General features: G+C 44.4%; 1 protein-coding gene across 1 annotated transcript in view; it reads left to right on the forward strand.

Moving 5' to 3' along the window:
* The window catches only part of CHCHD3 (coiled-coil-helix-coiled-coil-helix domain containing 3), a 223,548-nt gene that overhangs the window by 171,587 nt on the left and 37,981 nt on the right, over positions 1-13,980 (forward strand). The window contains exon 6 of the mRNA XM_058681347.1: positions 8,198-8,268. Within this exon, the coding sequence (XP_058537330.1) occupies positions 8,198-8,268 (71 nt within the window). The remainder of the gene's footprint in view (positions 1-8,197; positions 8,269-13,980) is intronic.

A 13,980-nucleotide genomic window follows, 5' to 3' on the forward strand; every position in this document is an offset into this window, starting at 1 on the left:
AAGACATCTGACGCAGTCCTGTTTTCAGAGAGAAGGTTCCAGACAGAAGCAGGGCACAGGCGAGCTTTCCTGGCCTTGCCCTGCTCTGTCAGCAGCCCTGGTCTTCCCTAATAGTTCTGCTTCCTCGGAGCGGGCCCTTTGTGGCTGCACGCAGTAGTCCTCTGAGCTGCGCGCTTCCTTCCCCGCTGATGGAAGTAAGCAGGCTTGCTCAGTTTCTCAGTGTGGGTTCCAAGGATATAAGCTAGAGGACTCATCTCCCAGTTAGAGTCCTCCACGTTGGCATGTTCCATCCTGTGACTGGTAGAATAATATCTTCAGCCAGCAGAATGGACATGGCCAGTCTAACAGTAGTCGGCCCTGGCCTTGGCACACTCATGTGGCGCTCTCTTAGACCAACAGGACGTGCCGATGAAGCCAGCTACCTGCGGGTCATGCCATTGCCTCTACCCATCAGTCCCTCCAGAGGCCTGCACCTGCCAGCCCTAGGGCTTGCTGCTGGGCCTGTTGCCACTCAGCGATGGCAGTGCATTGTGAGTGAACCTGGCCAGAGGCTGACGGGACAGGGGTAAATGAGTAAAGCCAAGATCAGCCAAGTGAACATCTGTTCTAAATCTGTCTGATTATGAGAGAAGTCTGAACGTGTGGAGAGCTGCCGGCATTGCTGGTAAATGAGACCCTGTTTGCCTGGCTGCTCGGGGGAGTGATGGTCCGAGGCCTGCGTGTGCCGGTTGGTTGGCACCGGTGTTTGTCCTGAGCAGGTGAGGCTTCTAGATGCCTCTGCTCAGGAGATGACGTGAGAGCAGCGAAGGTAAAAAGGGGTGCAAGCCACAGGTGTGTTGGCAGTACAGATGTGATAGTTTCTGTATGAAGTCATCCAGCAGGTTCACTGTTGGATGTGCACGCAGCCCCTCCTTGAGCACTTCCTGAGTAAGACTTATGACCCTGAGCGTGGCTGTGTCACATCACACTGCCCGCAAGAGGATGAGAGCTTCTGGCGCTGGCGACATGCAGTAATTTAAGGTTTCTCTTGGGTCTTGCAAGACATCACGGTAAATTCTCATGATAACCCATCTGATAACTGTGAAATTGCTTTGCCTCACCCCGCTGGAGGAAGTGGGGAGGCCTGCAGCCCCATCAGCAGAAGCGAGGGCTCCGGTGTGTAGCATGGCAGTCCAGAAGGCGAGTACCCGGCAGCGTCGTCTCATCCCGGGGAGGAGAGCCACCACAGCAGGATGTAAGGTCCTTTTACTGATGTGGGTACAGAACAGAGTAACACAGAAAGAAATTACATGCCTTGCTGCGTGGAAACAGGAAGTGAGGGTGGAAAGGATGGCCGCTTTGCAGCTAATACCTGGAGAAGTGAGAAGGAGCTCAGAATTCTTGATGGAAATCCAGGCACAATTAGCTTTCTTGTAAAACTTGATCTTAAGTCGTTACAGAGGTTCTTTCCTGCTCACACGCCTCTTTGATAACAGCCACGCCTCGTAGCTTTTCTGGGCGTCTGTGTGCAGGTGTGTGTGCTTAACATTGTGTAGAAGCCCCTGTTCGGACAGGTGTTTTGCTATATACTGTTTTCATACTTTTGAGAACTCCTTACGACATGCTTTAAATGGAAATCTCCCTTATTGCTGGCGGGATCAGAATAAACTTCCAAGTACAGAGAAGTTGAGAAGATGCTGCGATTGTCTGAGAGAGATGAGGAGACAAAGTCATGGCTACCCTTAAGAACTTGGGGAAAGGGGGGGTTGGATATTTCAGAGAAATATAGAGCTTCTGAGGCCTTAGCAAAACCACTCCCTGGAAATAAAAACTTATACAGTGGTTCTGTGAGGCCACAGCTATTTCCTAATTGATTATGTAAATTTATTGGCATGATTTTAAATGTGTGTCTGTCCCCACCATTACACCAGGAACTCCATAGAAGTAGGCCCATGCACCTGCTTGCCCAGCATCTGAGCCCATGTCCCTGACCCAGTGTCCAGAACAATGTCCATTATTTGTAGAAGGAAGAAATGAGATTTAGGATGCAAAGGAGATGTTGGCGCATGCGCTTACTTAAATTGTTCAGGTGCAGAAGTTGGGGTATGAGTTGATGTAACTGGGTTATTCTTGTTTAGTGGCAAGGCTGCTGATGTATTTAGGATTCCTGTTCTAATTAGAAAAGTTAAGTGAGGGGAGGAAAAAAAACCTCCCAAACTCTAATTAGTGAAGTCTCTAAAGCTCCTGGAACCGAACTGGAAATGCCAGGAAAATCTCGGAATAGCCCTGTTTCTCTATGTGAGAAAGAACAGAGATGCAACGAAAGGGCAGTCATGAAAGCAGTTCATTAATTTTGCCAGGATAGCCGAGAGACGACGAGGGCTTCTTGAGGTGTGACTTTTAGAGGAGGTACGATTGGATGCTTGCTGGAGTCCAACATGGCTGCAGAATTCTCTACATCCATCCTGTTCTTTGTCAGAGAAGGAGGGAGGTGTCTGACAGGTGGAGGTGGACCTTACTGTCAAGCTCAGAGGCTCCCCACATCTCGCTGCATTTGACTTTGTTGAAGCTCTGCGTGAGGTGAAGGAAAAGCAAACATCTCAGGGCTTACAGGGGATCTAGTCCTGATTAGCTGGAATGTGTCAAAGTAGCATGGCTTAAATTAAAAAGTTTTTCCTCTCATTCAGAGAGGTCTAGAGGTGACAGACCAGAGCTGGTATGCTGGTGTTACAGTCACCAGAACCCCAGGGACCTCTTGTTCTCTCCTGTGTCCTGTAAGGTCCTCCTTGGATGTTAACAACTGAGACCTCATTTAAATAACTTCATACCACTCCTTTTAGAACCAGAATACTGGATCTGATATACTGGGGATCTGAACCAGTGTTGGCAAGATTGTTTTAACGTTTATTTTATGATTTACTTATTCAAAAGCATGACAGAGAAAGTGAGAGATGTTTCATTCACTAGTTTACTTCCCAGATGTGCCAGGAACTCCCATCGGGGGCCCCCGTGGATAACAGACACTCAACTGCTTGAGCCCCCTTGCCAGGCGCATTGCAGGGTGCTGGGTCAGGGGAAGAGGACCTGCAGTCGACCAGGTGCTCCGAGAGCAGCTGCTGGCATTGCAGGTTCAAGGTGCTGTGTAGTCTCAGGTGCTGGTCCACGCCCCTTCAGCCTTCAGAGTGTCTAGGAGCACAGGAACCTGGGCCTTAGTAGCTGTGCTGCTCATGGACAGTGCTTTCTCTGAAGAAATGCTGAAACTGTTACATGAAATGCATTTGGACCATTAGAGATTAAAAAAAAAAAACCTACAACTTTAAAAATGTGTGCGGTAAAAGTGCTGTTATAGTGTATGGCCACTCTATTGATTCTGGGTTTTTCTGTAAAAAAACAGGGTGCTCTCTGGCCACCTGATAACTGCTTTAGGGCTTTTTGATTTAGTATTTTACCTGAGCTGCAATTAATACAGCTTTAATTTGGGTTTCCAAGTGTTCACTGGCACCTTGGAGGACATGTACTTACTTCTGGCCAATCATGTGTCATTAGTTCCTGGGTGAGTGTTATAACAACAAAAATAAATATAATAATAATAGAAATAAGATTGCTTTGAATGTAGCTACTGAAAGGTAGGAAGAGGCTAGTTGCCCGTGGTGTCTACGCTTTGACGTTGGAGCTGGTGACACTGTGTTGGGGTGGATTGTGTGACTAGTCTCTACACCCTGAAACAGACATTCCTGCTAACGTCCCCGTGTGCTCCTTGAGCGAGAGTCGCACAACTCCAGGCTGCCTTCTGTGCCAGTGTGGTAGCTGGTCACGTCCTCATCTCTAAATAGCCTTATTATTTTTTTTTAAGAATTTCCAGAAGCTAGCGGACTAACGTTCCCCTGACTTTTGATTTTTCCCTGCGCCTACAGGCATGGTTGCAGTAGCTCCAACAGAGCAGGAATGAGACTGAAAACCAGAACATGCTGCAAGGAAACTGTGTGTGAGAGAGCATGCTTGCTCTTGCTCTGATGTAGAGCTTGGAGACAGATAGTTTTCCAGTCTAGCAGTACCATGTGTCTGTGCATGTGCATTTTCATGTGTACTTTGAAAAGGGAGACATTCTGAAAATGGAAAAGGCCAGTGTTTCACACTGAGAAAGATGGACCACAGCCAGAGCAAGGAAATGTGGGGGTGCAGCCCACTGCTGCCGCCTCCCTTCCTCCCTACACTGAAAACGTTGTTCCTGGATCTCAGAGTACCACATGGACTCATCTCCCACTCACCCCAGGTTGCAAATCTGTTGGAGACCGGAGAGAAACACGGGAGTAATGCATCTAGAACCAGCCATGTTCTGTGCGTGCTTCTGCTCCACTGTGGCAGGGGCGATAAATCGACCCCCTTAGCTCCCATTCCATAGCCCACCTGCCTTCGCTTCTAGAAGCATTTGTCCATTCCTCAGGCTTGATGGAAGCAGGGTTGGTGCATGACAGTTCTGGCCAAATAGAAGCCAGTGCACATCTCTGCGGAAGGCCTCTGCTGCTCTCTGCTTGTTCCTCTTTCTCCTTCAGAGCAGAACGGGCACCTGCAGCTGCAGCAGTCGGCCAGGAGCCTCCTCCAGGTCTCCCACATGGACACAGGGGCCCAAGGCTTTGGGCCATCCTCCACTGCTTTCTCAGGCCACAGGCAGGAGACTGGAATTTGGTACTTTCCAAATTTAGTCTGTTAAGAATCACTGAGGCCTTTATTTCAAAATGTTAGTTTATGTTCCCTTTTGCCTTGGGATTTGGTCTGAGTCTTTCCAGGAAACACAGACTTGTTCCACTGGTCTGTAAGGAGGTCTCACTAAGCAGTGTGGTAGTCCTTGGGGCTATTCTCTGGAAACCTGGAGCTGGAGCTTAGGAAACTTGTAAGGAAAGATCTGGAACCTTTCATCCTTGCCCTCTTTGCATCCCCTTGCCAGCAGCCTGGCCACCTGCACTTCCCAACAGTGGGTGGGTGCCTTGTGCCAAGAGTTCCCACAGAGTGGAGTCGGCAACCCCGAGTGCCGAGAGCTGATGGGGAAGGCAGGCTCCGACTTCCTGTTCAACCTCTCTAGCTTCATCATTTTCCCTCTTTTGTGTTTTCATTTGTTTACCTCCTGATCCATACTTTTCAATCAGGCTGTGCAGAATTTATGCTTTCCCCAAAATAGCAGCCTACTTTTGTGAAGATTTTTGTGCACAAAAGCTTCTCTGTGCAACTCACAGCTTTCATGGTTGTATGATAGAGTAGACGAAGATTGTTGGCGTTGAGGCCTGAGTATACAGTAATGTCATTATAAACTGTTACAGGGTCAGAACACCGTGGGAGTCTTTTCTGCAGAAAGACGTGTGGATGGATGTGAAAAGATTGATGAAGCTTTGTGCCTATCTCAAAGCATCTCCTGGCTGCCCTGAAACCAACTTGCTTTATTCCTGCGGGGTTCTTTCTATCCCAGGATGTATGTATGGCCAGGGTGTCACCGCAGGCAACACCCAGACTGGATGTCCTTCTAGAATCTCCCTGACCTGTGTCCTTCACAGCTTTGCAAATCCATGGTTGGTCACTTGGCGTTGGTGGCCTTCCACTGCTACTTGTCTGTTCTTCTTTATCAGATGCAAAGCTTCCCGAGGGTCTGAATCCCAAGAATGAATGTTCTTAGGATTTTGTAAGCAAATGCTTTAATAATGGAGACACTATCAACTCCAGATCTTATTCCAGTATTTGCTATATGGTGCTGCCTCCTAGGGACTTTGTTAATTTATGAAACTGGTCCATATGATGGGAGTATAGATTATAATTTAATTGAGAACTTTATACTAAGTTTACAGGTAGGGCATGTGTGGGTTTTTGTTTTGAGGGGTTCTTAAAATTTTTTTTCATTTAAAGAAAATTTGCAGAGGGTTCTGATTTTGGCATACCAGGTAAAGCCCCCTTTGCCCCCTTCCCCCGCAATGTCAGTATCCTATGTGCTGTTCCACTTCCTAATGAATCGCCCAAGTGCCTGGGCCCCTGCACCCACATGGGAGACCTGGAAGAAGTTGCTGGCTTCTGGCTCCTGCCTGGTCCAGGCCTGGCTGTGGCGGCCATCTGCAGAGTGAACCAGCAGGTGGACATTCTTCTCTCTGTATCTCCCTCCCTCTCTCTTTTAAAGTAAATACACAAATCTTAAATCTCATTTTAAATATCTATTTAAAATAAATACACTTGCAGAAATGAAGGGAAACTGACAGAATCCGTGATATTTTACATGAGTTGACCATTGCATTGCAGAGGGGACCTCACGAATGTGCATTGTGGCAGAATTCTTTTGTGCATCTTTATCATTGTAGGATTTAATATTTACTTTTGGACATTTAGAATCGGTACCCAGAATGGAGTTTTCTAAAGTTGTTATTTACTTCTAAAATTATTCTATCTGACTGTTGGTCTTACTCTACAAGAACATCTCTCCACTTTCCCAGTTCTTTTGTCTGTGTTGCTTTCTGCAGCAGCTTGGAGTGGGGATAAGCTGGCTCGATGCTGAAGTGCGTATTGCGCCAGTTAGACACACTGGAAGGCGAGCTTGGGGAGATGATGCGACTTTCTCAAGGTCGGAGAGTTGAACCAGCAGTGCTTCCACCCTGTGTCCTTCCACTGTCGAGAGTCTTGGGGCTTAAAAGAAATAAAAGTATTAATCAAAACTCATTAGTGCTTTGCCAGCATTTTCATAGATAATTCAGTAGTATAATGCCCTTTCGACAATTCATCTTTGTAATTTGGGAGTTTCGCTTCATTATCAATGATAGATTAGTAACTGTCCTTTTTGTGAAAAGGGTTCTGAAAAAAACTTAAACCAGACTGCTGTGTCTTTTAAATGCAGTAGGTAGGAAGGTGTGAAATAACCCCAGGTTAGAGCAGCCATGATGACAGGTGGCGTTTTGATAGCTTTAGACCCGCAGCTGAATTAAGACCCCTCTGCATATGGACTAGTGAGGTTGATTACTCAAAGTGCAATTTAGAAAATACAGAAGCAGTACACTTAGACTATTGTCTTCGCGTCAGAAATGAACCTTTGTGCTTGAAAATGATGAAAAATTACAATCGATCCTTACAACTGTTCTGTTCATCTTTATTGATCAAGTGCAAGAAAGATAAATCGTAGTCCAAATAAGATTATAGTAAATGTTAGCATCGTAGGGGACTATGGGTTGATAGAAAGCCATTCATCATCTCAGATGGTGACCTGTCCCTGGCTTCAGCCACCCTGTCTGCTGGCTAATCACATAGCTATTGATTTTATCTACATCCAAGAAACCTGGATGTTACTGTCCCTGGGCAGCCCGGACTGTTAAGGCAAAGGGGTCGCTGCTGTGAAGAGGGTTTCATTTTCATTTTCTCACCAGCCAACGATGATGCATTAAAAGAAGAAACCACCCCAGGCCATGCATGCGAGCCTGAGTGATCAGGGAGTCCGGCACGCAGTAGCCCACTGTGGCGCTGGGTTCTGTTGTGCCATCTTGTGTTCTGCAGGATGTTTCACTGAGTCTCAGGGCACATAGGGACATTTTAGCCACCCCTTGCATGGAGACTGTCTCAGAGTTGTTTGTCAGAGTGGATAATGTTTAATTTTGCTGCCCCAGAAAAGGCATTGCCACTGCAACTTGGCTTACCTTGTTTAGGTGTTCACTCATGGACAGTGGAAACATTTGTTGTCTATGCAAATTATCTAAATCTACCACCTTTTCCTATTTGTTATACATGTTGATGCTGCTGTTGTCAGGTGGAGTTGTTAGAATAAATTCTGCTCCATAAAGAATCCCTCCCAGGACAAATACATTATGTAAAAGAAGTGATCCTTTCATATCCTCTTTGGAACACTGATGAAATAATAGGCAAACATGAATTGTATGAATTTCTTTGTTTGATCTCAAGCATTCTTTGATCTTGCTGTAGTGCATTCCAAGTAAGGTAGGTCTAAATAATCGTTTAAAAAAATGTTAACAATTTTCTCAGAAGGATCAAATAATGATGAATTATAGCTGTGAAAGTTTACTCTGTAATTACAATCTGTTTATTTATCTAAATGTGTATTTCTGTAACTCTCCATGCCACTTAGCCAAGAGATGCTTTAATTACTTGAAAGAGCGCGATTGGATGTTCTGTTTGAAAGTGGAAGTCAGCCGCATGTTTTGTACTCTTGGAGAGTAAAGCCCTTGTTCCTCTTCGTTCACAGAGTGCAGAATTCTACAAGGTCACCACTGAGCAGTATCAGAAAGCTGCTGAAGAGGTGGAAGCCAAGTTCAAGTAAGTTTAACAGTTACGGTACTTCACAGGACGAACACCCAGAGACAGTTAGCTGTATCACACTGTAGAACAGCCAGCAAAGCTTCTGAGTGGTCGAGATGCTGGCCATGTTACTTGCTCTTGCTGAACAGAAAGATATTTGATACAAGCTTGTTGCCATTTAGTTTATTTTCTTAACTGAAGAAAAATGGAAGGCAATAGTAATAGAATTTTAAATTGAAATGACATAAAAGCTAGGATGCCCTTGATTGTGAAGGTGACGTTAAATTGTTATCTCTTTTAATAGAATTATATGGTAAAACCATGGATGTGTCCAAGCTGGGATATCTGGCTTCTCATGCTTAAAATGTTTTCATTTTCTCACACATATTCTGAGAGGATGAATCGTAGATTCTTTCTTGACCTTGACTATGAAGGTAACGTTAAATTGCTACCTGTATTAGTGGAAACCTATAGAAACCATTCACTTTTGTACAGTAAAATGACAAGAATGTCCAAATTTGGTGTCCATCTTTACATGTTTAAACTGTTTTCATTTCTTAACATCCACCTTGAGAGTATTTAAGTCGTAGACTTTTCCTTGCCCTGGATTATGAAGGTAATGTTAAATTGCTCTCTATTAATCTTAGGATATTTAAATGAATGCTTTGTAATGGATGGATTAGTGTCCATGACCCTCAGCCTTTCATATTTCTTTGTCAGTTCTCACATTAGGTAAGAAGGCATCATTCAGAACTTTGTTGGGTGTATAAGTGGTTCTACTGTGTCACCCCTGTAAGCAACACATGTGCACATTAGACAAGCAAAAAAAAAGGTGTTGTGACAAGCGTGATTGAAAGGTTGCCTTGGGCTCTGGCTTTCTGCCTTATCCTTGTTTATAAACATTTGGAAGAGTAACACTGAAGTGGCAGTGCAATGTGTGTGTGTGTTTTTTTTTTTTTAGAGATTTATTTATTTTTATTGGAAAGGCGGATATACAGAGAGGAGGAGAGACAGAGAGGAAGATTTAGGGTCCCAAAGTTTTGGGCCGTCCTCGACTGCTTTCCCAGGCCACAAGCAGGGAGCTGGATGGGAAGTGGAGCTGCCGGGATTAGAACCGGCACCCATATGAAATCCTGGGGCGTTCAAGGCGAGGACTTTAGCCGCTAGGCCACGCCGCCGGGCCCAACGTGTTTTTTAGACACTAGTTTAATGTTGATTAAAATGTTTTTAAGTGATATGTTTTGAATTTTATACAGAAAAGAACTTTGCTCAAAGCTTTGCAGAGGGCTTTCCGGAGCGCAGCTCATCCATGTCGGTGATGCCCAATTCACCCAGCACACTGTAACGGTGCCTGAGGAGCCTAACGAGGGACACTCTTATTTTCTGTGTAATACAGAAACTTACAGTGCTGGATCCCAGTTATGGGTTGCTAGCATCGTGCTCCAGCTGAGGCTCATGAAATCATGTTCTGTCCTAACCTATATTCTACCTTACAGGCAAGTAGTGCAGATCATGTTACATAAGGTGTCATGGACAGTGCCTGTGCAGGGCTCGCACAAAGCACATGTTCAACAGAGTCCAGCTTTTACCATTTTACTCAACTCAAAGTATGATGTCATACCTTGGGAGAAAATTGTGGGTTTGTTTTTGAATAAAAGTTAGCTGCTATTAATTCCTAAAACAGGATACTAGATCCAGTTCTTCCCTGTGGAACTTCATGTGTGGCCAGAATTACTAAAACGCAATACAGCCATGTGTCACGTCAGTTTCCAACCAGATCCCCTGTGTGGACTGGGGCTGCACCTGCAGAGGGAGTGTCCCACAGTGCTGAGGGGCAGGAGGCTGCACCTGCAGAGGGAGTGTCCCACAGTGCTGAGGGGCAGGAGGGCTGTCCTTGTAAGACTAGCACGCTCTATGCAGCTGTAATAGCCAAGGCTTCTGAACTGTGTTAGTGGCAGTGTTGTGCTGTAATAGCAGCATAGGTGAAACCCATTGTAAAGGCAACTGCTCTTTCCATCCCATGCTGTCTTCTTAATGATGGAGCAAATCTCTCTTCCATAAAAGTTCTTTAAAAATGCAAGAAGTAAGATGTGTTTGCAAAGTGACATGTATCTGAAAATACGTGGGGATTGCTTTCAAGCATTACAAATGTAATTTGGCAACTTGGTTTCAGTTTCTTTGAAAGTCGCAGCACCTTCAAAGTCTATGAAATTACATAAATGAGTTTGCCTTTGTGTGCCAGAGTTTAGAAGTTTTTGCTTTTATCCTTGAACAAAGTCGTTGAACCTGAACTTGAAGGGTTTTTTTTATACATTTTATTATTATTCTTATTATTTTATAGTACAGTTTCATATTACCTAATCCCCTCCCCAGTTCCCTCCCCCCCCCCCAGTTCCTCTATATCATTACAAACATATAGTTCTTCATACTCAGTCATATGTCCATCATTGCGGGCCTAGACAATGGCAGAGTCCAGAATCCTATTGTCAAGATATAGTAAATAGTTTCATTGTAAGTCCGTTTTTGTCTGGAAGTAGAAATGCATACCACACTACATCCTCACATCTGAATGTTAGTCTCCATTTCAAAACTACTGTACATCCCCTTAAATGAAAAGTCATGTTTCAAAATCAACAATAGAAAGAAAAGAGGAAATTTACAATGCCATGAAGTTAAATGACATGTTACTAGATATGACAGTCTCCATTACACAACTACTGTACATCCCCTTAAATGAAAAGTCATGATACAAAATCAACAAATAGAAATTTACAATGCCTGAAGTTAAATGACATGTTACTAGATATGACAGTCTCCATTACACAGCTACTATACATCCTCTTAAATGAAGAGCCACAAAACAAAATCAACAGGAAGAAAAAAGAAATTTACAACACCAAGAAGTTAAATAACATGCTACTAAATGACTAATGTGTAGCTGAAGAAATGAAAATCAAGAACCTTCTTGAAGAAAATGATGCTGCCGTATGATCTACGAGTCATTGAATGATTTAATCCGAAGGAAGTGTTTTGAAGAGATGAAACTAACAGAGAATAACAAAATCCATGTGATATAGTTTCCGCTAATCTTTGTTGAAGTGTGTCTCCTCCAGACAATAAGCAGATGGGTTTTGTTTTTTAATCAAGTGTGCTACTCTATGATGTTTGATTAAGCTTAAGCCATTTACATTCAGAGTTTAATATACATGGGTGTTACATTGGTCCTGTCATTTTAGCAATGGGTTGTTCATTGGTTTAGTCTTCTGTTGTCATTTTACTGGGATGTTCTTCCCATTTGCCTTTGGTTTTGGTAGGTGCTATTCCTCTTCTCTGCCAAGAGAACATCTTGAAGTATCATTTGTAGGGCAGGTTTGGAAGAGGCAAATTCTTTTAGCTTTTCTTTACTGTGGAAGAATTTTATTTCATTTTCAAAGACAAAAGAAAGCTTTGCTGGATATGTTATCCTAGGCCGACAATTTTTTTCTTTTAGAATCTGGAATATGTCACTCCATTCTCTTCTGGCCTGTAGAGTTTCCTGTGAGAGATCTCCTGTGAGCTTAATTGGCTTTCCTTTATATGTCAATTGATTTTTTTCACGTGCACATTTAAGGATCTTTTCCTTATGTTCAGTTGAAGAAAGCTTGATGATCATGTGTCTTGGTGAAGATCGCTTTTGGTCAAGCCTGTTGGGAGTTCTGTGCCCCTCCTGGAACTTGTTTCCCAATTTTTCCTCTAGATTAGGGAAATTTTCCTTTATTATTTCATTAAATACATTTGCAAACTCAGCTTCTCTTTCTGCACCTTCTGGGACTCCCATAACTCTTAGATTTGGCCTCTTAATCGTGTTTTTCAATTCTTGAATACTTTTTTTGGCCTGATCCAGCTCTGCTTCCAGCTTTTTGTTTGCTTCCCCCTGGTGACAGGAAATACCTTCCAGTTCTGAGATTCTTTCTTCTGCTTGCTTCATTCTATTTTGGAGACTCTCCACTGTACTCTTAATTTGCTGTACTGTGTTCTTAATTTCTGATATACCAGCCTTGATTTGTTTTATTGCTTCCTTGAATTCTTTGAAATCTTGCATGAGCTTCTCATTGTTGATCAGAATCTTTAAAATGAGTCTTATGGATTCTGTGTGCCCCATTTTCTCGATGTCTTCCTCAGTTAACTCTGAGATTGGCATAGGGTTTTGCTCCCTTGCAGGAGAGTTTTCGGCAATATTCATTGTGCCTTTGTCTCTTCTTTTGCTCTTGTTCATTGTACTTCTGGTTAGCAGAGTCTTCTCCTTGGAGTAGGTTTCTAAGCTCTGTCACCCACAGGTCTACAATGTGATTTTACTTATTGCGGTTGGCACACACCTTTTTCCTTGCAGCCACTTGTGCCACAACCTCCAGCAAGTTCCAGGTCTGGGTTCTTATGTCAGATTTCCACTGTGGTCTCCACAGCCCCAGCTCTTGGCTCACCACTCACCACCTCCTGTGATACCGTGGTGAGGCTGCACTGTTGTCTCTGCAACATTTCTCCCACTTCCAGTTGGAGCAGGTCCCAGGATTAGAGAGACACCAGGTGTCCTATATAATTAGGTTGTTGGTGGCACTGATCTTGTGGGAACCTGTTGGACGTTAGGTCTGGGTGCCACACGGACCTATTTTGACCCGTACGATGACACAGTCAGTATTATTTTCCTGCGGGACCAGTGCAATCTCGACCTCAGCAAGTTCTCGCGAGATCAGCACATGCGCAGTTCACTGTTGTCCCCTGCAGTCCCAAAGCTATTGCCACAGTGCCCAAAATGGCGCCTGATGTACAACCACTAAGGTTCTTGATCTGCTAGCCGTCAGATCCAAGGGCTATCCCAGACCTGCCCTGAGTGGAACCCATAGAATGCCACGTCGTTGCAGTTCACTGAGACAGAAATGAGCTCACTCCCAGCTCAGCGTATGCTCAGTCCTCTCCCTCGCCCTTTCCTCCTTACACAAAATGGTGCCCAATTCAGCTCTAGGGGGCTGACTGGACTGTGAAATCCACTCTGTTCTCGCACTGCCCGTCTGAGATGTGCTGCTCTGTCTCTGCGCTTGGTCAAATCAAACGGACCAGCAGAACGGACAGTTCTTTGTCTAGGTTCACCACCCGAGCTCCCAGTGAAAGTCCCTTCCCACCTGGTTGCTGGTGGAGTTCCGGCTGCTGTGGAGTTCAGATCGCCGTGCTGGAGTATCAGTCTCTGCAACACCACACCCTGTGTCCGCTGCTTTCCTGTGTCTGTCAGTCTCCAGGTACCCCTCTGCTGTTGTTCTGTCCTTTCCTATTTCCTGAAATATGTCCTCTCTGCTTCATCCTGATTAAATGTTTTTCCGTCTGTATAAACGTGTCCTTACCCTGTTCAGCCATCTTGATTCTCCTCCTGAACTTGAAGGTTTAGGCACATGGGAGAAGCTTAGTTGTTCTTATAAAGTATCCCCCCCCCCCGAAAAAAAGTTACCCTGTAGATACACTTAGATGATCTGGCATATTTGAGGGGTGCTATGCAAAATTTATTCAGACAAAATAGGTTGTATATGTCTTAGTATGTACTTAAATTTTTTTTTTCTGTTACGCTTTAAACTGCCCTTTTGGTAGGGTGGGCTTTGACTGGCAGATCGTGTCTTCTGGATATGTGTTTTAAACAGCTGTCCTACAAGTATGTTCCTGAAGTACAGAGACCAGGGGTATCAGCAGGTGTTTCTCGTGTTCTCT

This window comes from Ochotona princeps, chromosome 25 (genome assembly GCF_030435755.1).
Source record: "Ochotona princeps isolate mOchPri1 chromosome 25, mOchPri1.hap1, whole genome shotgun sequence".
In the NCBI taxonomy this organism is placed as follows: domain Eukaryota; kingdom Metazoa; phylum Chordata; class Mammalia; order Lagomorpha; family Ochotonidae; genus Ochotona; species Ochotona princeps.